Below are 24,208 nucleotides of genomic sequence, written 5' to 3'. Positions count from 1 at the left end.
GCGCTATAAGCTAATTAATATTAATAATAATTATAAATAATAAAAATAATCAACCACTTAAACACAACAACAAGTAAGATATACAGTGAAAAGGAATAAAATCATTCTAAAAAAACAAAAATATTTTTATTTTTTATTAAAACTATTTATTTGATTATAAAGCATTTATTATTAATTATTTCTTATTTCTATAATCAACAATGATTCTTAATCTTAAATTTCAAATTTTGCAACGCCTCTTCATTTTTTTGACCGCTTCAATTCTATCAGTGCTCCAAGTCAGCAAGTTTTCTTAGGGATTCTGCTTTAATACCTAAGTGCATCTTGGGCATTATTTTAAAAATCAAAAATTTTTGACTGGGCTGGAATTGTTTATGGGCTCTATAGCGAAAAATGGAGATGCGTAATTGATTTTTTTTTTACTTTTTGTGAAAATATAGTGGTTTAAAATTTTGTGAATTTCGTGAGTTTTCGCTTGGAGACACACTTCTAAAAATAAACTCTTAACACATAATATTTCAGAGTGAAACGATATGGATAAAGTCCACTCGACATCAACAAAATTGAAAAATTTAATGTTGGAGATGAAAAAATGAGATTTTGGCTTTCTAACAGCTCTAAGGGGCAGCCGCACTGGTTGCCATTCGCTTCTGTCTTCTGCTGCCTTCCACGAACGTCTGTAGTTCAGCGTTACATCAGAGGCTCAGCCATTTTGGATACTGCTGCTTCGACTTCCTTGTTAGTGTTCTTTTGACGTCTGAATGCCTGTTGCATATACCTTATTACCAGATTACATTGGGAGATTGCATCTTCCTCCATCCTCTTCATGTTTTTTATTAGCTCAAGCCGTGGAGATCGTTTCTGTGTTGCCATTTGCTGGAATGGGAGTAACGAGCCGTTCTACCGCTGCAAGAGTGCTGGTTGGCGTATACTGCGCTGATTGTAGCCCTCCAATGGCGGTATTGGAGGCATCCTTCATCATAATGCTGATATTACTGTGCCCGTTGCCGTTTGCGGGGCTATCACCTTTGACATTTTTGAACGCAGTGCGGGCTGGTCCGCTTCCAGCTGCATTAAAGATTGGTGCGTTCTTTGCCGGCAGGGATCTTAGCAGTAAGCTACTTTTTCTGAAGGCTGCTCTTGGATATACGTTGTCATTTCGACCACCTCTGATTCCTTCATCTGTTCTTTGCTCGGTGGTTTGTTTTCTATTTTGGGTATTCATTTTCAATTCTTTACACGAAAGTGCAGTATCCCTAAGTGTCCCCATGGTTATCTATGCGCGCAGGGAGGCCATGCGAGGTTTAACTCTACGATTCATGAGCAATAGAGCTCAGAGCCAGGACAGGAGCTAGGCAGGATTACGTAACTGAACTTGCACCACCAACTTAATGGCGACGTGTTAAGAACATACCCGAAAGCTTGCCAGAGTTTTAACGGGACGGAGGCGATTGTAGCATTAGCCTATCAGCCATTTCGGTGAGGTGTCACCCTCCTGCACTGAGGTGATGGAATACTACTTTCACCAGCCTATAGACATCCTAATCTAAGAATATACCGTAATCAGGACCTTACTGGTCTCGATCCAGATGAGCTTTACAGCCCTGGCGGTGGAGATAATCGGAGTATATGAGGCCTTTCGAGCCGAGCCCCCTGGAATCAACATGTCCTCAGAATGACCGACGACCACTTGGCAAAACTGGTGATGACCGGAAAACCAAACACTGCACACACGCGAGGAAGACCACCAAAGAGGTGGAAAGAGTGCTGGATATCGGCATTATCATCTGATCATTAATAACACTGATCTTTTTATTGCATATTAATATGTACATAAGCTTTTGTTAGAAAAAGGATAATAATCCCCATTGAAGATAATGAAAAAGAAAAAATAGGCAAGCAAAGGAGTGCGTAGAGGTTAAATAAAGATTTCCATCACACAAACTCATTTTTTATTTGGTACAAAAGTTATTAAAAAAAAATTGGATGAATAATTTTGCACCATCTGCTACATGAAAATAATAAATAAAAGATATAATAGCATACAATGTTCCCTCTCACCTAATTATTACAAGTAGTTTTTCTATATATTTCCAAAAATTTTACCAAACTTTATATAAATTTTAATTAAAATTCCCAATAATTCTGCCAGCAGCTAGCATTTTTGGCTAACTCACAGCTGAAAGAGAGAAAAAGAATTAAGTAAGGAATTTTAAACCCAAAAAATGACTTTACGGCTCCCTAACATAAACAATCATAATGCAATCAACACTTTTCATTACTTAAGACGTGCCGGTGTCCTTATTGTCATAATCATGTGCGGTACCGAAGCATACGAGTACACACACATGTTTTTATGTATGTATTTTTAAGCGTTGTCATGAAGTGAGCACGTACGGCGGATGTCTGCATGAATGTGTGTGTGTGTGCATGCATGCAGGCATATTATGGCTGTATGTGCTTATACATGTGTATTACATGAGTATGTGTGTATGTATTTGAGCTTAGGGAGACGTCTGAATAGGAGCTTAAATATCAATATATGTTTGTATGTTTGCATGTATGTACATATGAATATGTTGAATTTATTGTCAAAAAATATGTCTGAGTAGGTAGGTATGTACACGTATATGTATAAGTACATACGTCGGTAATGCTCCTTGACATTCACAGATTAAACATTTTTGAAGAGGAAGTGTGACTAGAATAATTTTCTGTCCAAATCCAATTCCTTGCCTGCTAGGCTGGATGTTTGTAATATCCTGTTGCTAAAAAAACAACGTTTATCCTGCCTCATGGCCATGAAAAGTTTTTCATTTCTTTTCTTAAATGCTCCTTCTTCATCTCTGTTGCTACAATTTTTATTCCCATAGGCTCGTGTGGGCATTTGCTTATCAGTCATAATATTTTGCATAACATTTTCTGTGATCGCAAATAGGGACGGGAAAATAAAAATAGAATCATATTCATGAAAGAAGAAGGCCGAATACAATCAACAGTGAAATTGGGCTGTCGATTTGACGAGCAAGAACTGAATATTTGCCCAAGACACACTGGACAGATAGGAGCAGTAGAGCAGAAAGAACAAGGTCAATGTACGTACATATGTACGTATATTATTTTTGCTTTTGCTTCCTAGAATGTCAAAAACTATAAACAAAGATTGACAGTTTAGGGTAATTTATACAAAATTTGACGACTTGTGGACCAAATAAATAGGCTTTTATGATATTTACCCGAACATTTCAAGCTTTCTTTGCACAAAGTGCGAGTCAGTGCAATTGCGTATGTTAGCTTTGATTCGGTTTGCCAGCCAATCAAAATTCAATCGACAACAAATATTAGCAAGATTTGAGAGCCAATGAAGTTCACTCTTCCCTTTTGCAGCATGAACCGTTTGTTCTAATAACAATTTTCATTGCCTTGCGAGTACAGAGCGCCGTAACAGTTACAACTTAAGAATATTCCATAAGCAACACCATCAAGAGTTGAGAGCCAATGAAGTTCACTCTTCTCTTTTGCAGCATGAACCGTTTGTTCTAATAACAATTTTCATTGCCTTGCGGGTACAGAGCGCCGTAACAGTTACAACTTAAGAATATCCCATAAGCAACACTATCGTTGCTTGTGTTATGCCTTTTTTTTTTTGCTTTTCAAATGATAAAAATAAAGCGGATACACAATGGAAGAAGCCGTAAGATTATTTTATTAATAAAAATAATGTTTTTAGTTAAATATGTAGGTATATATGTCAATAAATAAATTCTTCGGAAATAAAGTCGAAAATTGTAAGTAAAGAAAAACAAATATGCTCTAAAAAAAGACGGAGAACTTTCGGTAAAGTTAAGATGTGATCAATTTCGCCTATAGCTCATTTGAAAGGACATAATTTAGGATTTAATTTCTGATAATATCTTAATATATTCCCTACAATTTTTCGAAAACTTTTAAAAACGCTATTCATTCGTGTTCAGCGCAAAAATTTACTTCGGAAACACTTGGTAGCGTGCAAGAGAAAAGAGTTGAAGTTTGCAGCGCTTATAAGAAATATTTTTAAACAAAAATGTACTTTTGTTATAAAGAATAAAAAAATCGTTGATTAAAGTAAATCATTGAGTAAGAATTCATTGAGCAAACTCTGCGAAATTATATACATAGGTTATGTTTTTAAATTTTTGTACCCTTCACATGTAAATTTATTGTTGTATTTGATACGAATGCCTATCGAATGAATTGCGTTCCAAATCAATTGCCTTTTGGGTTATAAGTACAATTAACTATAAGAGCAAACATATCTCTCTCTCTCTCTCTCTCTCTCTCTCTCTCTCTCTCTCTCTATCTCTCTCTCTTTAGTGCAGTGTAGTGCTGGATTCTCGCTCTTTGTTTACAGGCTTCTCGCTCAGATGCTAAACTAGCCACTATTGTGACTATATTCTTTTTGCATCCGAGCTGTAAAAGAACACTAGGAAATTTTGCGAATTACGTGGAAAGTAATAACGCAAAATGTCCCACTTGAGTTGATATAACTGGTTTCAGTTGAAAACGCATAATTATAAGCGACCTGGTTAGAAGTGTTGAAAAGTAAGAAAATGCACCACTGTATATTACACGCTGGAAAGTACCTGAAAAATGTCAGCTAAGCGTCAAACTGCTCTATAGACATATCAAATCAGGACGCATTCATACTAGGTGATAACAGTAAAATAGCTGATTTTTTTTTTTTTGTTCATGAAATTTTAATTCTCACCTACCAAATTGCAAACACAAAATACGTGCAAAAAATAAAATATTTTTGTTGCTGGATTCGCAACCGAATGCAGCAAATATTGCGGTATATTATGTAGTTGTTTACTTGCAGTATACAGTGTTGGAAAATATCAAATGAATCTATTGTATTTTATTCCCTTTTTATAGCAAAATTTCTTCCATACTTTACTTAAAACAACTGCAAACTTTTTTCGAACGATATTTTATTTAAAAATTGCTTAAATTAGTTAATGCATTCCAATAGCGGTCAAAATCGCTTAGACAGTTAGAAAATTCAAACAAATTGAATTGAGCTCATTATTTCATACAAGAAATTAATTAAAATTCTCCATGCAACCCTGTGAATTTTATTCAATAAGAAATCGAATAATGAAAAATGCAGTACGTAATATTAGGTCTCTTCTATTCGCCACTTCTCTGCTAGATACCTCTCTGCTCGGCTAACTTGACGAAAAATTTGCATCCGAAAGCAACAACAAAGTTTTCGAGCAAGATTCGCCGCTAGCGAGTATGGTTATATTTACTTCATTAAACTGGTATAACTCACTATTTTACAAACACATGCATAATACTTTTAGGCCACTCTTTTCCAGCGCTGCCAAGATATGTTTATTTATACCAGTCGCTTCATCTATTCGCCACTTGCTAACGCTTCGCGAAAAAAGATGCCTGTTGTCAAATACTTACATCAATATCCAGTGCTAAGGGCATGCGCACGGCTTTAGGCTGCTCAAAACAATTATCATGAGAAATTCTACTCTCGGATTATGTGTTTCGTGCATACATATATATTCTTTCCAAAGCAAAAATATTGAAAAAAAATTCTATGTGTTTAGTTTCCATCATCCAATTACTGTATGAATGTTAGCCAATCGATATTACGCTCCAGCAAGAATAAGAAATATTATCCGTAGTTATAGTCCTAAGTGAAAACCGCTGTTAAATGAAAGGAATATTTAAATTTGGAATAGACATTTTGTTTTAGTCAATTGTAGACTTTTTAGAGGCAGGTGTTTGCTAGATTGGCATAAAGCAGGGGCATTCATATGAAATGAACTAAGTACTATTAAGGAATATGAGTATTTTAACAAGGTCACCCTGTGGCAAACGATTTTTGTAAACATTTGTAAAATTGAATGTATAATCATAAATAATTGGATTATACAGTCAATTAAAACAGTATCTATCATGAAAAGAAGGATTGTACAAATCCCCACATCAAATCATTGAAAACAAAACTAATGATGCTGCAATAACAAAGAAACATGAAGCTTTGAAGCGAGTACGAAGCAGGAAACGTTATTTTTAAAAGCTCGTATATGATTTTCGTGCTGAGCTAAGATCCCACGTTAATACGAATACAAATAGTAAAGATAAAAGCACTTCGATTTGAAAATTAAGCCAAATTAGCACAAATAACGCTTGAAGGTTAAAATACCAAAACAATTAATTTATTTTTCGTCTTCCAACAAAGAAGTATGAGTGTACTAAATACCAAACCAACACCAAAAAAAATTTATTTTATACGTAGTTTAAGACAGTCGGGTATGGCGTACGCGTCTACCCGGTATTTTGAAGATTCATAAATTTAAGAAAGAGCTGCCGTAATAACGGACGGACAAGTGTATAAGAATAAAGTAGAATACAATGGCAATTTGTGGATCCCGCCATTTAAATAATAGCGCAAAAGAGAACTTCAGAAAATAAACAAAAACAAGTAATACCTTGACTCAGTTAGCACTTTGCACAAAAAGTATTCCTTCACCAAAATGATATAGTTTTAAAAAATTCTTACTTTGAGTTCGCGTTGAGTTAAGCCTTAAAAACAGTGCCAAAACTAAACCCTAAACTGAGTTAATATGTTAGAAAAGTTTTATTTTTTTCCACCGCTTTTTTTCGTTGGAATTTATCGAAAAGAATATATTTTAAATAGAAATATTAAATATTAAATACTAATAGCGAAGCGATCGCGAGTGCGTAATGTCTTAAAATAAATTCCAAAATTCAGCTAAGGTTGTTCATATGAAAGCATTTGTTTTCGTCCTGCGCAATTTGCTCCACACAATACTATATCGGCGTAAATCAAACGCTCTCTACAGCATACCAACGTTTTTATACTATCCAGTGTAGCCATAACGGCACGCTCAAAAACGATAGTATCAAAGCATACTTTTCCACAAGCGCAAAGTGGTGATTCTGCCAGGATATCAGTCAGCAACCATGGCAAGGTGGCCGCTGAATAAGGCAGTTTGTATTGACACACAGCGCGAGCCGCCAAAAGCCACAAGGAAGGACTGCTACACTTATTGCTCTCTTCACTTATATGATGATCCACTTTCATGCCGAATTTATTGCCCCACACATCCAATACCACAATGCGCATATGATTGAAATCGGACGGCAACGATGTCAGGAAATTTGAGGAAATATGTAAATTACGTAGGTTGCGCAGGCGTCGAAAACCGAATGGCACTCGCCTAATATTGTTGTGGCTCATATTCAATCCTACTAGCTGCTCCAGTCGTATGACTTCTAATGGAAAATAATTCAATTCATTAGCAGACAAATCCAATTCACGTAAAGATTTGCGTATATTCTTGCCACGCAACCATTCCCAGTCATTGACTGTACCCAACTTGTTGTTGTTGATGTTGAAGTTGACGAGCGAGAGGCGACCCATCTCGCGTGGCACCTTTTTAATAAAATATATATATTCATATGTAGGAAATTAATGCTATATATACTACTTACTTTGGAAATCTTGTTATCACTTAAATCAAGTACTGTCAAATTTCGTAGTGAGCAAATATCAAAGGTAATTTTGTGTAAGTCTAAATTAGAAATTTTTAGCGATTTCAATGTGCGTGGAAATCCCTTCACAGGATAATCACCACGATTTAGCACCGTCATTTTCTCTTGTGGTCTGGAGCGTTGTGGTATGGCGGTAGCGGCCGCTATGTTCAGTCTTAAATTTATGGAATCTTTGCCTTCCAAGCCAAGTTTGATGGTTTGTAGGAAGCCCTTTAGTTGTATGGGATCACAGTTGATCATAAGGTTTATTGGTGGTTCTTTGAAGCCGATGGTGACTTTGCCATCACGCAAGAATTTCGAAAATATTTTCTCAATATTATTTGTCACTTTGAAACGTTCCCCAGCTTGATTTTGTGGCGTAAAGTGCATTATTTCTAATTGCCTGGTGCTTTTGCCATCCCCATTTTTGGCGGAATTGTTGTAGCCAACAGCCAGTGTCGCTTTAACGTAGCGTGGCGAGCGATTACGTTGCGTTAGGCGGTCTTGCAGCATAGTTTCACAGAGGATTTTCATTTTAGAAGCAACTTGATATTACATTGAATAAGGATTTTATATGACTTCTACTTTTTGGCGAATATTTGTCGCTCTTTAATTAAATTTATTTACGTTTAATGCACCATATGTCATACACACAATTTACATTGGCTCTCAAACTATGCTTATTTACCTTATCGAAATAAGTGTTGTGAAGTTTATTTTGTAGCAAAACTAAGCGAAGTTAAAAGTACACAACTCCAAAACTAGGGTTTATAATTTTGGAGTTTATTACCTTAATCCTTGGTTAGGCAAGTGAGTTCGGCCAGAGCTTTTTCGACTTTGACCGTGAGTTCAACATATTTTTATTATAGCTAACGACTTGAGCTTCAAGGTGGCGTCCTAAAATTTAATTTTTAATCGATTTGTGGATATAACCTTTTAAAAACGATCCTCGAACAGGACAAAGAAAAGACCAGACCGTAATGGCCAACCTAAGGTTTTAAAAAAGATGCCCAGCTGAGGGTAAAGGACACAGTTTTTCTCACAAAAGCATTCAATAGAGAAAATATCCACAAAAAAGGTCATATACATATAAAAAAAAGTGCGTGTAGCGTAGTACACATAACAGAAGTGAAACTTTCATGGCAGACAAAGAAAGAGGGAGAGACCCGACAGAGAATGAGAGAGAGGGAGAGAGAAAGAATATATATCTAAATAAATTCACAACATTTGCAGAGAATACAAATAGACAAAATTTACAAAAAACGGAGAAGGGTCGACAGGTGTAGGCAAACGCCGGACACAAAACCGTGGCAACAAAACGCACTACTCCGAGAGTTTATCACCCGCACAAACGCAGCTATTCCAGGACCGCAGCAACGGCACAAATTACCGCAAAGCAATACCAATAAATCCGACGCCGGAAGGGATAGCACTTTATAGTACGCACAAGCACTAGCCAGGAAACGGAAATAAGCGCCAAAAAGTAGGCACCAAAAAACGCCAAAATAATGAGACCAAAAAATGCCCCAAATAGTAGGCACCAAGGAAATATATGTATTTCCTACAAGTTTGCACCAACAAACAAGCGCAAAAAGTATATATATAGGCCATATAAAATTTGCTTTTTGAATCGGCTATAAAACAAAAAACGGATCAATTTTTTTTCAAACTTTTTCTTATTTTGAAGATTGAACATTGTCATTTATGAATGAAAAATAATATCGTTCAAATGACTGCCACGACTGGCTTTACAGTAGGCCATTCGATCAACCCAATTTTTAAGCACACTTTCAATTGTTTGGGCTCCAATTTCATGAATGGCATCTTCGATTTCGTGTTTTAAAGCATCAATGGTCTCTGGATGGTTCGCATAGCATTTGTCCTTAACGGCTCCCCACAAAAAATAGTCCAACGGGCTTAAATCACAGCTCCGAGGCGGCCAATTGATATCGGAATTTCGGCTGATTATTCGGTTTCCAAAACGGTAGCCAAAAGTTCGAGTGTAACTTTGGCAGTGTGACAAGTTGCACCGTCCTGTTGAAACCAAATGTCGTCCATGTCATCCATGTCATCCTCTTCAATTTTTGGAAATAAAAACTCGGTGAGTATGTCACGGTAACGCTCGCCATTTACTGTAACCGCGAAAGAAGAAGAAGACTCACCACTTTGGAAATAGGTTTTCAATATTTCCCAATTTTGTTCAAGCGTATAGCGTCCCATTTCGTAAATGTCAAACCTTTAAGTAAATTATGAACACATTCGACATGTCATTTGTGTTACCATTCTCTAAAAAATAGGTGGTTCAAAAAGCAAACGCTATATGGCCCACCCTGTATATAAATATAAACAATTGGCGCGTACACCCTTTTTGGGTGTTTGGCCGAGCTCCTCCTTCTATTTGTGGCGTGCGTCTTGATGTTGTTGCACAAATGGAGGGACCTACAGTTTCAAGCCAACTGCGAACGGCAGATATTTTTATGAGGAGCTTTTTCATGGCAGAAATAAACTCGGAGGTTCGCCATTGCCTGCCGAGGGGCGACCGCTATTAGAAAAATGTTTTTCTTAATTTTGGTGTTTCACCGAGATTCGAACCGACGTTCTCTCCGTGAATTCCGAATGGTACTCACGCACCAACCCATTCGGCTACGGCGGCCGCCAAAAAGTAGGCAGTGTTATTACTCACTAGAAATAACCAACCACAAAGAAGAACTCAGGAAAAATAACCTAAAGTGTATCTACGATATACATATATAAGGTATAACTCTCTCTCTCCTTTTCCTCTACGTTATATCTTTTTTCTCGCTCGCGGAACGAAATGCCCAAAACGTTGGATGGCCTTGAAATTTTACATTCCATTCTCGCTCGTCCATCGACGCCTAAGAAGTTGCACTTAAAAAATGTTTATAATAAAAGCAGACACAAAATGATCTTATAAAAGTAGTAATCTATAATCTATAAAATCATATATTTCGACTGCATAACTTCATGGCATGGAGGATGGTTCCATGTGTAGAAGTCCACGCAAGTGGGGAAAGTTACTGATCGCCATTCACTTGGGAATGGCCAGGACGATTCTTCTGCATATGGTTCAAGCAGCTCACAACGGCCGGGATTAGCCCACGTATCCTCTGGGTAGCTTCCGAACACCCGTTCGGGAGTGGGCTAACGTGAAAAGGCGAAACATTCTAGGATAGCTGGTTGTGCGTTGGGTTTGGGACCCGCTACTTAAAAATCCCCCCCAATAAAAAGTCTAAAAAAGCCTCGGATGAGACCTCCCTATATTGATGACGACCACTGCAAACGAAATAAGGATTACGAATTAATCATGCAAAAAAATATGATTTTGTCTGATGGAAATCTTTATTTTGCGCTCCATTGCTTGTCTGTTTGTATACTGCAGCTATCTAGTTGACAACTGTCAAATATGATTGGCTTACGACCTCATTTCCAAAGTTATAAATCTTCCGGGTTAGGGTTATTAATTTCTAACCAACTCATACCAATGGAGAAATCTACAGTTTTAAGTCGCAGATATGAACAATGCCTGATTTTTTGAAAATATGTATATTTCATGTCAGAAATACGTATGGAGTGGTTTTACCAGTGACTGCCGAGGTGCGAACGTTATCAGTAAATACTTATTCATGTATGCAGAAGGTTGTGTTTGAATTACCAACAAATTTTATATTTCTTGTGTATGGCAAACCCGCCTCAAAATGAAACACATATCATTAATTTGACACAAATCCATTTTTCGAAATTTCTTTAACTACCACATAAAATAAAATTTGTTTACAGTTAATTTAGCTTTTCTAGGTACTACTAAGAATAGTGTGTAATTTTCAAATAGTAGGGCAAGTGTTGATTCAAGTAATTTCGCGAAGCAGAACTATGAAATTCTAAAATACGTGTACATGCCTCGTTATTCAAATTTCAATACTTTAAGTTTTATATTTTTCTTTAAGTATGATGCAGCGCACCAGAAATCCACTGTTTTATATTTATTTTGTATTGTGCGTTGAAAACAAAGTGCACTGAGCAGTGATTAATGTTATTATTATTTTTTTGTTTATATTTGGAATAGTTATCTTATCAACGCATTATAAGTACCCACATTTCACGCTATTCCAATGCTTCACAACCCAAAATAAACTTATTCCAAAACTTATGTGTATACGCATTTACAAAGTGTGTATTGAGCTCATTAAATTTCATATAAATATAAATGTCCATTTAGAGATAAATAAATTAGCTACCAGAACCCACATAAATTGAATTGTTGAATAGCACAAAATATAAAAAATAAAAGTAAAAAAAAAAGTACACGGAGATCAAGCAGCTATTTGGGAGCAAACAGGGGAAACTTATAGGCAGCGATAGGCATTTAAGTAGCGCTTCGACTCGAAGTAATCTTCGTTGATCAATAAATACTAGACTTCATTTTATCCGGATGCCGAATTGAAGTTGCGAAGATCACAATATCACTTCATTTCGTACCATTTCCTTTTATCTAAATATTGTTCAAAAACCAAATGGTTTTGCTCTTAACATTAGTTCCTTTGCAATATTCAACACATCACAACTTGCAGAGGCAGAAAAGCAACGGTATGAACGCACCAATCGCTATGAAAACCGGTAGCATAACTGATGAATCATCCATGGAATATGGATTCGGCTGTCGTGGGCCACTAACCTTTCGCGTCGCTGAAAGTGATTCCGGCTCGTTATCTTCATCTTCATCCAACAACACTTCATTGACTGGGGAGGACGCAGCATTTCTAATACGCTGTTGATGTTCGTGTGCTTGTTCAGCGGTTACCTCGCTACTACCACTATCAGCAGAGACGCGATCATTGAATACTGCCATATCAGCATCCATTGGCAGAATGTCATCTGAAGTTGGCGGTAAGCGTGGAATATTCGCCACATCACCTTTGAGCAGGGCAAAGGCATTGATTTTGGGGTTATCATAAGGTCCTTTGATAAAATCTAAACGAACGACACCGTTGCGTATATCCGATTGTTCGTCTTTGTAGTAGAGACGATCGTTGGAGACAATGAAGTAAACATACTCTTCATGCGCAGTACCACGACCAACTTGATGGAAGATATCCAACTCTTTTACTACGATGTGCTTATTGTTTAGAACCACGTCAAATATCTGGAAAAATAGATGTAAAATTAAAATCAAGCGGTATGAGCAACGTTAAAAGCATTAGTATTATTATGCAGAGAGCTACTGAGAACCGTGCACCTCTAGTACAGTGTGAAAGCACCGTTAACAACTAAATCAAAAGCAATGTGCATTCAAAATGAATTGTCATAATAGCCAGACTCGATTACAGTTGCATCTAAAATACACTTGAAAACAAAAAGTGCAGTTAAGCGCCGATTATTGTTGTAATTAGTTCGTCAGTGTGTTGTTTATGGTCAGATAGGCCGATTCACACCAGACTCATTGTATTCGTGTTCTGTAGAACAAATTACATGCATATATGTAGGTATGTTGTTTTTGGTAAATAATGAAGTTTCTTATACATATGTCAGCAAGCAATTATCGCGTGTTTTAACCGCAGCTGAATCAGCAAATAAAATAGTTTGCTGGAATTATGTGATTTACGGCACCAAAATTTTTAATCAAGTTAACGTAGAACCAATGCTGGTATACCGGAATATGCATACTAAAATATCAAAAGTAACTGAAAAGCACTGACCGTAGCTAATTACAACGATAACCCTTTCGTTTCGCCTCATTAAGCCAAACATTTCACTTAGCATTGCAATAATACATATCTACATATACATAAATATATTAAACGCCCACTATAATATTAATATAAAATGATATTACCAAAACGGCATTAAAAGTATCTATGTATAACAAATGTATGCCAACACACCCAATTATCAAAGCTAGCTGTCTGCCTATCTTTAGATAGGCGTGCTCACCTTTTTATTGGGCTCATTGAAATACACCTCGCAGAACTTCATTATGAGCGCATACTCGCCATCGCCGTCTATCGGCAACGTGTAGCCGAATGTGGCTGTATGATAACGTTCAGTGCGATAAAGGACCTCATCTTGTTCCGGCACACGTCCAATCAATAGCAGGTGATTACCATAATCGGATGCTGTGCCAATACGTCCATGCAATGGATCAGCACTATAATGTATGCCATGTTTGTCAGTATGTTCCTGGCCACCTGCGTTCACTGCATAGATGACCTTAAGGTTGCCAAGCACACTCCTGGGACAAAAACAGGTTAACAGCAGACACGAATACCATATCACAAGCAGCGAAATATAATTGGCGCTAGACAGCATTTTGCATACAATACGTTATAAATAAATCGCTAGGTTCAGTTCGGGACACGCTCACGGCCGGAGTGGTATTGCTTTTATTTTGCCGTTTGTTTAATGCGCTGACAACTGTTTCACTTTACACTTACGCTTCTAAATGTTTTGTCAACCAATTTAAGTGTCTCTGCACTGTGTTTCAATTGAGGTTTCTGTGAGAAATGAGCAAAATATTAGCGTTTTCTAATAGCGCTAATTGTGTGTAAATTTTTATCAATGAAAAAAATCAATGCTCCACGCAGCAAACAGCTGTTTTTAAATAGAGATGATAGCTGAACGTGAGCAATGTAGTGAGCTGTATCACAGTAATCGATCAGCGAAGCGGCAAATAAGGTAGAAGAAAATTAAAATAAAATAAAATAAAATAAAAAAATAATATATCATAAAACATAAAATCGGTTTCTATAAATAACAAAAATATCATCTAAAGTTGGCTATGAAAAATATGCTTCATATTAAAGTCTTTAATGGCTGATTTGCAGTTGGCAATATAATATAATATAACAGTTTGAGAGGTTGTGTATTAATATCTGCTTGAAAGCACAACACTTTCAATAGTAGCCTGCACACTTTGACAGATTCAACACGTGCGGCTAAACATTTAGTTTTGGAAATTTGCTGTTAAAATTGATATTTACTTTATTTAAGAAAGTGGCAGGTAACATTTTTGCAAACCCATAAAAGTATTTAAGGCAATGGTTTGCATCCGACCAGCTTTAAAGCGAAATACCATTATAGTGAAGCAGTGCAGTGTAGCAAACAACTCGTAAGCAGCCAAACGCGTGCCCATCAATAGCTCAGTTACCACTGTTGAAAAACTTCGGTAATAGAAAAGTAAACTTCGATAAGAGCTAAGTTTACTGCAATGGATTTTGAGGAGCTTGACAAGCTGGAACTCAGATATTTGGCTGGAGCCAGTATTGTGCAGCATACGCCGCTGTTTTCGCCTGGAGGAGAGTGAGTTGTAAACAACCCATTAAATGTCGGCAAAATTTCCTAACCCTTCACATTCCAGGTTCCTATTTATACGCTCCAAAGATGTAATATGTGTATATTCCACAGCAACGGGTGAGGTAGTACGGAAACTTACCGGCGCTAACGCTAACCTTGTCTCGATGGAATTGGAATTACTCGACAATGAAACGCTTATTGCATGCACAACCAATGGTGATGTGTTGCGATGGTATTGGCGTACTGGACGCATGCAGAAAACGCTTCGTTTAAAAATGTACAACAACCCAACATTTCTCACTTTTAATTTAATTAATTTCTATGGTAACTCAAAAACTGCTTGTGCATTTGTGACATTCCGCAACGAAAATGAGGATCTGGTAAAATGGTTTGTTGTGGATACAACGAGTGGGGAGCGCTTAAATGTGCCATGCCATCTAAGGTTACGGTAAGTTTTGCGTATATGCGTTGGTGTTAAATATTTACGTGCGTATGTTTAAAAATAGAGACGACGATACGCTTGTGGCAGTGGATGCGAAAAAATTTAAGTATATCGCAATTGTGCAGAGTGGCTACATCTATTTCCTTAATTATAGAACGTGGGAGTGGAGAAGGTTAGTTTTGTTGTATATAACACTACATTGTTGTAGTAAAAAGGAGTTACTAATGCAACACAATTTTTTTCTTTAACAGATTGTTTAACGCCCACCACGTGCCCATCACCGTTGTGCGCACACATCCGCTCGAAGAATCGGTAATTACTGGCGATGAAACGGGTAAAATTTTTTTGTGGCGCGAATTTATGAATAGCGGAAGTATAGTAAAGACGGTAAGTTAAATAGAAAAAAAGTGAGGTATATTTGGACGAACCGTTTTGCACTCTCTTTGGGTTGACAACTCATGTAAGCATACCGAAAATTGTTAATTTGAGTTGAAATTAATAGTGTAATCAGAACAGTAAACGTTTAGAATTTTTATTAAATGTATGAGAAAAAACCATTAATTTGTATATTTCTTCACAGACCCTCTATCATTGGCATCACACGGCTGTCTCTAGCATTGCTTTTACATCTACCGGCACGAGTTTCTATAGCAGTGGCAATGAGTCCGTACTCGTGTTTTGGAATATTAAGCGTCCCGACTTGAAAAAGTTCTTACCGCGCCTGGGTTCCGTAATACGCCAACTATGCGTTTCTGATGACAATTCGAAAGTTGCCGTTTTTACCGCCGATAATGGCGTCCAATTCGTTGGCACCGACAACAAAATTATGAGTGTTTTACAAGAATTCACTTACATGGAGGATGACAAGACGGGCAACAACAAATTCCCAGTCGGTTTACGTTTGAATCCACGCACAAATACGATTGTGCTAAATGGCAAACATGGACACTTACAGTTTTACTCTGTATACAATAAGAGTTTGTTGTATAATGTAAGTTGCATGCTGAAAAATGGTGTACGCACTTTTATTAATTCATATTTGTCAACGCTTACAGATGGACATAGTAATGCAAAATCCACTTTCTATGGAGACCGATAAGGTCCTATACAACATAATCGTGACAAAGGCCGCATTTAATATCGATTGGATGGTGACTGGTGAGGTATTTAATGATCAGGAACATTTGCCTGAGTTGCGTTTGAAATTTTGGAACTATAACGAGGCAGCGAAAACGTGAGTGTCTGCTTAATAACAAATTGCGTTCAAGTAACAATAAATTTCTTTCTAGTTACACATTGAAGACAAATGTCGAGCTGCCGCATGAGCTTGGCTTCAAAGCTATTGAATTTTCCAGTCCAAATCGTGTCAATAATTTGCTGTGCGCCACGGTTGGCGAAGATAATATCATAAAAATGTGGTCGCTCGAGGAATCGGATGATATTTATAAAAAGGGAAAAGTTTGGTTCTGCATAGCGCAAGCTAACTACCAAGATTTGAATGTAGAGTCAATTTCATTTTCGCAAGATGGATCTTTGTTAGCCGCAGGTTACGGCAATACACTTTGCATTTTTAGAGCTGAAAATTTGCAACTGAAAGCTGCGCTCACACCACCGCCGGGCTTTGATGGTGTTGTACCCCACATACAGGTGTGCTTGCGCAGCAAGGAGCAGGATTCTCCGCTAAAAGAGGACTTTACGCCAGAGAAGCGCAAACGCTGGTTACAATTGTTTAATAATTTCGTGGAAAAGAATGACGAGACGATTATCAAAGAGCTGGAAAAGTTTGCTGACAAATGCGAGCGAATCGATTTCAAGCCCAAGGAAGTGTTGCCTGAGGAAATCGATGAGGAGAGAAAAAAGAAACTATACAACAAAATTATGGATATGCATCAGCTGAATTTCTTTCACAAAGTGCTGCTATTTCAACGGCTCGGCATACGTGTAAAGGTGCATCCCGAAGGGCGTGAACGCGTGCTCGCCTATTTGTATGAAAACATTTTGCCAGAAGGCCAGCATGAGCGCCTGCGCGAAATGCAGGAGGAAGTGAAGCAACTCAGTGTGAGACAGCGCTACAAAGCGAAATGGCGTCTGCACGAATATGAAAAAAGGCTAAATCGTTATGAAGCGGCTATGCAAAAAAAACTGTTGCCACTCATGGAGATACTCGATCTGGGTGATAGCAACCGCCAGGAGCAGCGACTTGCGAACGGCAACAAAGTGCAGCACAGCGATAGCGATTCAGCGTCAACGTCAAAGGCTAGCGCCAAAACCGAGGCAGCGCACTCAGAAGAAACAGACCCGTTGCAAGCAATAATGGTGGCTACCCCAGTAATTGCACAGATCTCAAAGGTGCAATTTGCGGCTGGCGAATGGGCGCATTTGGTAATAGAAATATGAAATAATATTCGCAACTAAACTAATAAATATATGAAATACTTGTTTTTCGTGCTATCGGCAGGTCATCGTGTGCACCGAGCGACGCGTGCTCATTTACAATCTACTTACGCTACGTTTGCATGCTGTGTGTAAGCTATCCGTGGAGCATTTCGCCTTCGATCCCGTTAGCAATTTAGTCGCTGCCTTTACCAAGTACAATGAATGTAAGCCACAAGCCCAAGCAGATACAACAGTTGAAATCCATTTATTTATAATCATAAAAATATCTCTTTATTGATATTCATAGTGTACGTATTCCAACCAAATGTACCGCTACCCATCTACCAACGGCGCAATTTGCCACCTTTGTACGGTGCTGCCTGGCTGCCACGGCAGCATCCCAAAAATCGCTCGCTCAACGTTGACTGGCAGGCGTTGTCTACGCTATACTTTTTAACAGAGCAACAGGTGAATTATACGGAAAAAAATTTACTTATCAGTTGCCATTTATGACACAAATTAACATGACGCTTCATTGGCTATTTTAGGAAATCTTCTTCCTGGGCGTGCCAGATAGTATGGACGATGATGCGCCGGCCCCAATTACTTTCAGCAATCCGGCCAAGCAGGCTGTGCAGTACAGTGTATTTGGCACTTTTGCTCAACAACAACACTCAGATATGCAGAGCAGCACACGGCAGCCGATCGGGCCGCTGGTTATCGGCAATTCCCACAAAATGGCTGTCAAATCGGTGAGGGCATTACATTTTTTTTATCGCTTTATAGAAATTAAGAAGCTAAAAATTTGCGCATTTGTGTGAATATATAAAATATTAGTTTGGGGGGAAAAAATCCATTATTTTCTCGGTGGATGGCTGTAGTGATCGATGCCTCGTAAAGTATCGATCAAACAATTTAAAGTTTATGTTCCAGGTGACTTTTCACACAAAAAAAATCGGTTGCTGTTTTTTTGTTTGATCCATTCAGGGGTTAGGAGGAGTCAGAGACCCGAAAAATGGTGATTTTCAATAATTTTTTTTTTTTTTTAGTCAATTGCTTTATTTTACAAAAATAAAAATATAGCATTCGACTTGACGTGTTTTGACTTGGCTTTAGCAAAATTTCAAAAAAAAAAAAAGAATTTATAATTTTAAAAGTTATCGCTGTTGTGTGGAGCCCGTTTATCCAGAAGTCCCTTGCGGTGATCATCACAAGTCCTTGGAGATCCATCTAAAATCAATCGGAAAAGAGAAATTAGTTTTATTAATAGATAATCTTGTGCCTGATCGAAGCTTTTTTTTCAAAATTAACAATATGGCGGCCTCAAGAAATATTTTTCAGATTTTCGAGGAAAAAAACCGACAATTAATTGTTATAATAAAAAAAATTGAAATTTTTGAAAAAAAAATCCTTCGATCAGGCACGAGTTTATTATGTTTTTTAAAAGCAGTATACATTTTATTGAAATCTATCAAGCGGTTTTTAAGTTACACTGATCACCAGTTCAAAAAACGTAGTTTTGAGAAAAACGCGTTTAAAGTTTAGCTACTCGCTCTTGAAGGCTCCGGAGCGCCCGAGCGCCCTTTGTTAATTGTTGAATAACTCGAAAAGTATTTGTCGGATTCACTTCAAATTTTCACATAATATTTTTATGATATTACACTTTAAGAAAATGCAAAAAAATCCAATTTTTTTAAAATTCTGACTACCCCTAACCACTTCAGTTGTGAGTTACAGGGTGTTAGCAATGGAAGTCAGCAAAGAGAAAATTTGGTACTTTTTACAGTTTTTCTTTGATAAATTTGTAAAAGGTGTTCAAGGTGTCGACTGCAACAGCTAATTACGTGCAATTTCGGTTTCGTCGATTCCGTTCAGACATTTTAGACGTTAAAGAAAATTTCGATAATGCCAAAAATTTCGATAAAATCACAGAAATAATCGAATTTGACCGGCATGTTAAAAGTCGTAGAATCGTCCAGGCGCTAAAGATCGACCATAAAACAGTTTTAAACCATTTGGGCAAAAATTTTACGCAAAAATAATAGTTTTCTTTTTCCTCAAACTGGTATTTACCTACATCTGCCCGAACTCGCGTCGTTTGTAGGGCATTTATTATTTGGTAGGAAACACAGTTTTTCAACTCTGTTAAATTTCGTTTTATATGGATAAAAGAAGTGAATATCTAATTATAGTAATTTGAAGGCTAGAAAATTTTACACATTTTTTACAATTTATTGCAAGCCGAATCTATGAAAGGAGGTATCGGTAAATCAGCTGGTTTATTTTTTTTTTCTTTCGCCGTGTCCATGTGGCTGTCAGCCAAGGTGGATTTAATAAGGTGACAGCATTCACCCAGCTGAATTTTTCGCCGTAGGTATGGCTTACGTCAAAATGATATGCTTTGTTTGTATGTATTGGTATGTTTACATTCGTATGTTTACATTTGCTTGCTGATTTTGACGTGATGGTTGGACCAAACGCAACAACAAATACATATAGGGTTTTACTTATATGTGTTTGCTGTCACCTGTAATAAATTCGCCTTGCTGTCAGCCTAGAGTGAAACAAGGCGAATTCATTATTCTTTCACAATCAATCGTACAAAATATTGTTATTGGTCTAGTGCCTCCACCTTTAATGAATGTGCCTTGATTTATTGTTACTTGAAAGCTAATGAGCGAAGTTCTTGATTGAAATATTTCTGAGCGCATAACTCGCTAACAAATAGTGAGCCTGCAAAAATTTATGATATGAGCAACTTGTATGCATTCCTACGACAGCCTGTTATACAAGGTGAAGTCCAAAATGAACAAGACTGAGCTAAAATAGGAACGACAGGCGCTTTGTTTTACAATACACTGTTTTACGCGTTCTAAAAGCTTTTGGAAAGAGTGTTTCAGGCCGTTGGCCGGAATGTCCTCCAGGATGTCGGTACAAGCCTTTTGGATGGCCTCTACGGACGCAAAATGTAGAATCCACAGGGAGCCATATCAGGCGAAATCGGTGAGTGATTGTTGGTAAAAATGTGATTTATAGTCAAAAAATCAGTCACAAGAGTGGATCGATTATCATGCAATAAGCGCCAGCTTCCTCCTTCGTGGTATTCAGGGCTAATTCGACGAATGCGTTGCAACAAACGCTTCAAAACGCCTAGATAGAAAATTGCATTGATGGTTTGGCATGAACACCTTGTGGACAATTCCTTTGGAATCGTAAAAACAAATGAGCATCGACTTGATTTTCGACTTCTTCAAACGCGATTTTTTGAGTGGTGGCTCATCTGAGACATTCGGTTCTATTCGGCACTTTGACGCTTAGTTTCAGGTCCATGTTGGAAACACCACGTTTCATCACCAACTACAATGTTCTAAAGTAAGTGCTCGTATTTTCTCGCCTCTTTAATAAGGTCATCCGAATGTTGAATTGAGGATGGTTCCATGTGTAGAAGTCCACGCAAGTGGGGAAAGTTACTGATCGCCATTCACTTGGGAGTGGCCAGGACGATTCTTCTACATATGGTTCAAGCAGCTCACAACGTCCGGGATTAGCCCACGTATCCTCTGGTTAGCTTCCGAACACCCGTTCGGGAGTGAGCTAACGTGAGAAGGCGAAACATTCCAGGATAGCTGGTTGTGCGCTGGGTTTGGGACCCGCCACTTAAAAATCCCCCCCAATGAAAAGATTAAAAAAGCCTCGGATGAGAACTGCCTTTACTGATGACGACCCCTGCAAACGAAATAAGGAATATGATTTGAGGGCATGCACCTGGAATGTCCGGTCCCTTAATGGGGAAGGTGCCTCTGCCCGGCTGGTTGATGTCCTCGTGAGAGTAAAGGCTGACATCACTGCCATCCAAGAGATGCGATGGACGGGGCAAGGAAAGAAAACCATAGGACCTTGCGACGTCTACTACAGCTGCCATGTAAAGGAGCGCAAATTCGGTGTCGGATTTGTTGTGGGAGAGAGACTTCGTCGCCAAGTACTGTCGTTCACTCCGGTGGACGAGCGTCTCGCAACAATCCGCATCAAAGCCAGATTTTTCAACATATCGCTAATTTGCGCCCACGCCCCGACGGAAGAGAAGGACGATGCGACCAAAGATTCCTTCTATGAGCGCCTGGAACGTTCCTATGAGCGCTGCCCCCGCCACGACATAAAAATCGTGCTTGGCGACTTCAACGCCAGGGTGGGCAAGGAGGGAATTTTTGGTCCCACAGTCGGAAAATTCAGCCTGCACAACGAAACATCCGGTAACGGACAGAGGCTGATCGACTTCGCCGGGGCCCGAAACATGGTAGTCTGCAGCACCAGATTCCAGCATAAGAAAATACACCAAGCTACCTGGCTGTCCCCTGATCGAAAAACGCGAAACCAGATCGATCATGTTGTGATAGATGGAAGACACGCTTCTAGTGTATTAGATGTACGTACGATCCGAGGACCCAACATCGACTCGGATCATTACCTTGTTGCAGCCAAACTGCGCACCCGCCTCTGTGCAGCAAAAAACGTGCATCTACCTACGCAAAGAATGTTCGACATCGAAAAGCTGCAATCACAACAAACAGCCAGAAGATTCGCCACTCGACTCTCACTCCTGCTCTCCGAAAGCACTGCCCAACAAATCGGCATACGCGAGCAATGGAGCAACATTTCTCGTTCCCTACGCACCGCCGCCGAAGAAGAAATCGGATTCCGGCGAGCCCGAAAAAACAATTGGTACGACGAGGAGTGTCATGCTGCCGAAGAAAGAAAAGATGCCGCCTATAGAGCCACGCTGCGATCGGGCGCAACGCGAGCCATGTGGGATCGCTACAGAGAGCTGAAAAAGGAAGAGAGACGTATTATCCGACAGAAGAAACGAGAGGCCGAAATACGTGAGTGCGAGGAGCTTGAGATGCTGGCCAATAGGAACAACGCCCGAAAATTCTACCAGAAAGTTCGGCGGCTTACAGAAGGTTTTAAGACCGGGGCGTTTTCCTGTAAGAACAAAGACGGCGATCTGGTGACTGACGTACAGAGCAATCTTAAATTATGGAGGGAACACTTCTCGAACTTGTTAAATAGTGACAGCTGCGCATGTCATAGAGAATGTGAAGATCCCGATACCCCAATCGATGACGACGGAATTGTAGTTCCGTTACCCGATCATGACGAGGTGAGAATAGCGATAACGCGCCTAAAGAACAACAAAGCCGCGGGCGCCGACGGACTCCCGGCTGAGCTATTCAAACATGGCGGCGAGGAGCTGGTAAGGTGCATGCATCAGCTCCTATGCAAAATATGGTCGGATGAAAGCATGCCTGCCGATTGGAATTTAAGTGTGCTCTGCCCAATCCATAAGAAGGGCGATCCTGCAATTTGTGCCAATTACCGCGGGATTAGTCTTCTAAATATCGCCTATAAGGTTCTAGCGAGCGTATTGTGTGAAAGGCTGAAGCCCACCGTCAACCAACTGATCTTATCAGTGTGGCTTCAGACCTGGAAAGTCTACCATCGACCAAATATTCACAATACGCCAAATCTTGGAAAGGACCCATGAAAGGAGAATCGACACACACCATCTTTTCGTCGACTTCAAAGCTGCATTCGACAGTACAGAAAGGAGTTACCTGTATGCCGCTATGTCTGAATTTGGTATCCCCGCGAAACTAATACGGCTATGTAAGATGACGTTGCTCAACACCAGCAGCGCCGTCAGAATTGGGAAGGACCTCTCCGAGCCGTTTGATACCAAACGAGGTTTCAGACAGGGTGACTCACTGTCGTGTGACTTCTTTAACCTGATGTTGGAGAGCATCGTACGAGCCGCAGAACTTAATCGCTCAGGCACAATATTTTATAAGAGCGTACAATTGTTGGCGTATGCCGATGATATCGATATCATCTGCCTTCTCCAAACTGGATAAAGAGGCAAAGCGAATGGGTCTGGTGGTGAACGAGGACAAAACGAAGTACCTCCTGTCTTCAAACAAACAGTCGGCGCACTCGCGTATCGGCACCCACGTCACTGTAGACAGTTATAATTTTGAGGTTGTAAAAGACTTCGTGTATTTGGGAACCAGCATTAACACCTATAACAATGTCAGCCTTGAAATCCAACGTAGAATCTCTGTTGCCAACAAGTGCTACTTTGGACTAAGTAGGCAACTGAGCAGTAAAGTCCTCTCTCGACGAACAAAACTAACACTCTACAAGACTCTCATCATGCCCGTCCTGACGTATGGCGCAGAAGCTTGGACGATGACAACATCCGATGAAGCGACGCTTGGAGTGTTCGAGAGAAAGATTCTGCGTAAGATTTTTGGACCTTTGCACGTTGGCAACGGCGAATATCGCAGACGATGGAACGATGAGCTGTATGAGCTTTACGACGACATAGACATAGCACAGCGAATAAAGATCCAGCGGCTTCGTTGGCTGGGTCATGTCGTCCGAATGGATACAAACGCTCCGGCTTTGAAAGTATTCGATGCGGTACCAGCTGGTGGTAGCAGAGGAAGAGGAAGGCCTCTTCTGCGTTGG

General features: G+C 39.1%; 3 protein-coding genes across 3 annotated transcripts in view; 1 reads left to right on the top strand and 2 right to left on the bottom strand.

Annotated features, from left to right (window-relative positions):
* Positions 1-6,621: 6,621 nt before the first annotated feature.
* Positions 6,622-8,212, bottom strand: LOC129249134 (leucine-rich repeat protein 1). Its single transcript, XM_054888787.1, has 2 exons — positions 7,519-8,212; positions 6,622-7,459 (listed from the first exon to the last, which is right to left on the bottom strand). Exons 1-2 carry the CDS (start codon positions 8,089-8,091, stop codon positions 6,776-6,778), a joined length of 1,257 nt encoding a protein of 418 aa, XP_054744762.1. The 5' UTR covers positions 8,092-8,212; the 3' UTR covers positions 6,622-6,775.
* A 3,076-nt stretch (positions 8,213-11,288) lies between these two features.
* On the bottom strand, positions 11,289-14,177 carry LOC129248378 (malectin-A). The gene is made up of 2 exons (XM_054887904.1): positions 13,507-14,177; positions 11,289-12,718 (listed from the first exon to the last, which is right to left on the bottom strand). Exons 1-2 carry the CDS (start codon positions 13,879-13,881, stop codon positions 12,134-12,136), a joined length of 960 nt encoding a protein of 319 aa, XP_054743879.1. The 5' UTR covers positions 13,882-14,177; the 3' UTR covers positions 11,289-12,133.
* A 260-nt stretch (positions 14,178-14,437) lies between these two features.
* LOC129247444 (WD repeat-containing protein 75) overlaps positions 14,438-24,208 on the top strand; it is a 41,697-nt gene continuing 31,926 nt past the window's right edge. Inside the window, exons 1-10 of the mRNA XM_054886573.1 lie at positions 14,438-14,871; positions 14,930-15,313; positions 15,372-15,479; positions 15,559-15,694; positions 15,888-16,298; positions 16,363-16,541; positions 16,597-17,689; positions 17,766-17,907; positions 17,991-18,151; positions 18,232-18,435. Of these exons, the coding sequence (XP_054742548.1) occupies positions 14,780-14,871; positions 14,930-15,313; positions 15,372-15,479; positions 15,559-15,694; positions 15,888-16,298; positions 16,363-16,541; positions 16,597-17,689; positions 17,766-17,907; positions 17,991-18,151; positions 18,232-18,435 (2,910 nt within the window). The 5' untranslated portion in view covers positions 14,438-14,779. The remainder of the gene's footprint in view (positions 14,872-14,929; positions 15,314-15,371; positions 15,480-15,558; positions 15,695-15,887; positions 16,299-16,362; positions 16,542-16,596; positions 17,690-17,765; positions 17,908-17,990; positions 18,152-18,231; positions 18,436-24,208) is intronic.

This window comes from Anastrepha obliqua, chromosome 5 (genome assembly GCF_027943255.1).
Source record: "Anastrepha obliqua isolate idAnaObli1 chromosome 5, idAnaObli1_1.0, whole genome shotgun sequence".
Taxonomy (NCBI): Eukaryota; Metazoa; Arthropoda; class Insecta; order Diptera; family Tephritidae; genus Anastrepha; species Anastrepha obliqua.
Note: the sequence above shows the minus strand (reverse complement) of the source record. Positions and strands in the feature narration are given on the sequence as shown.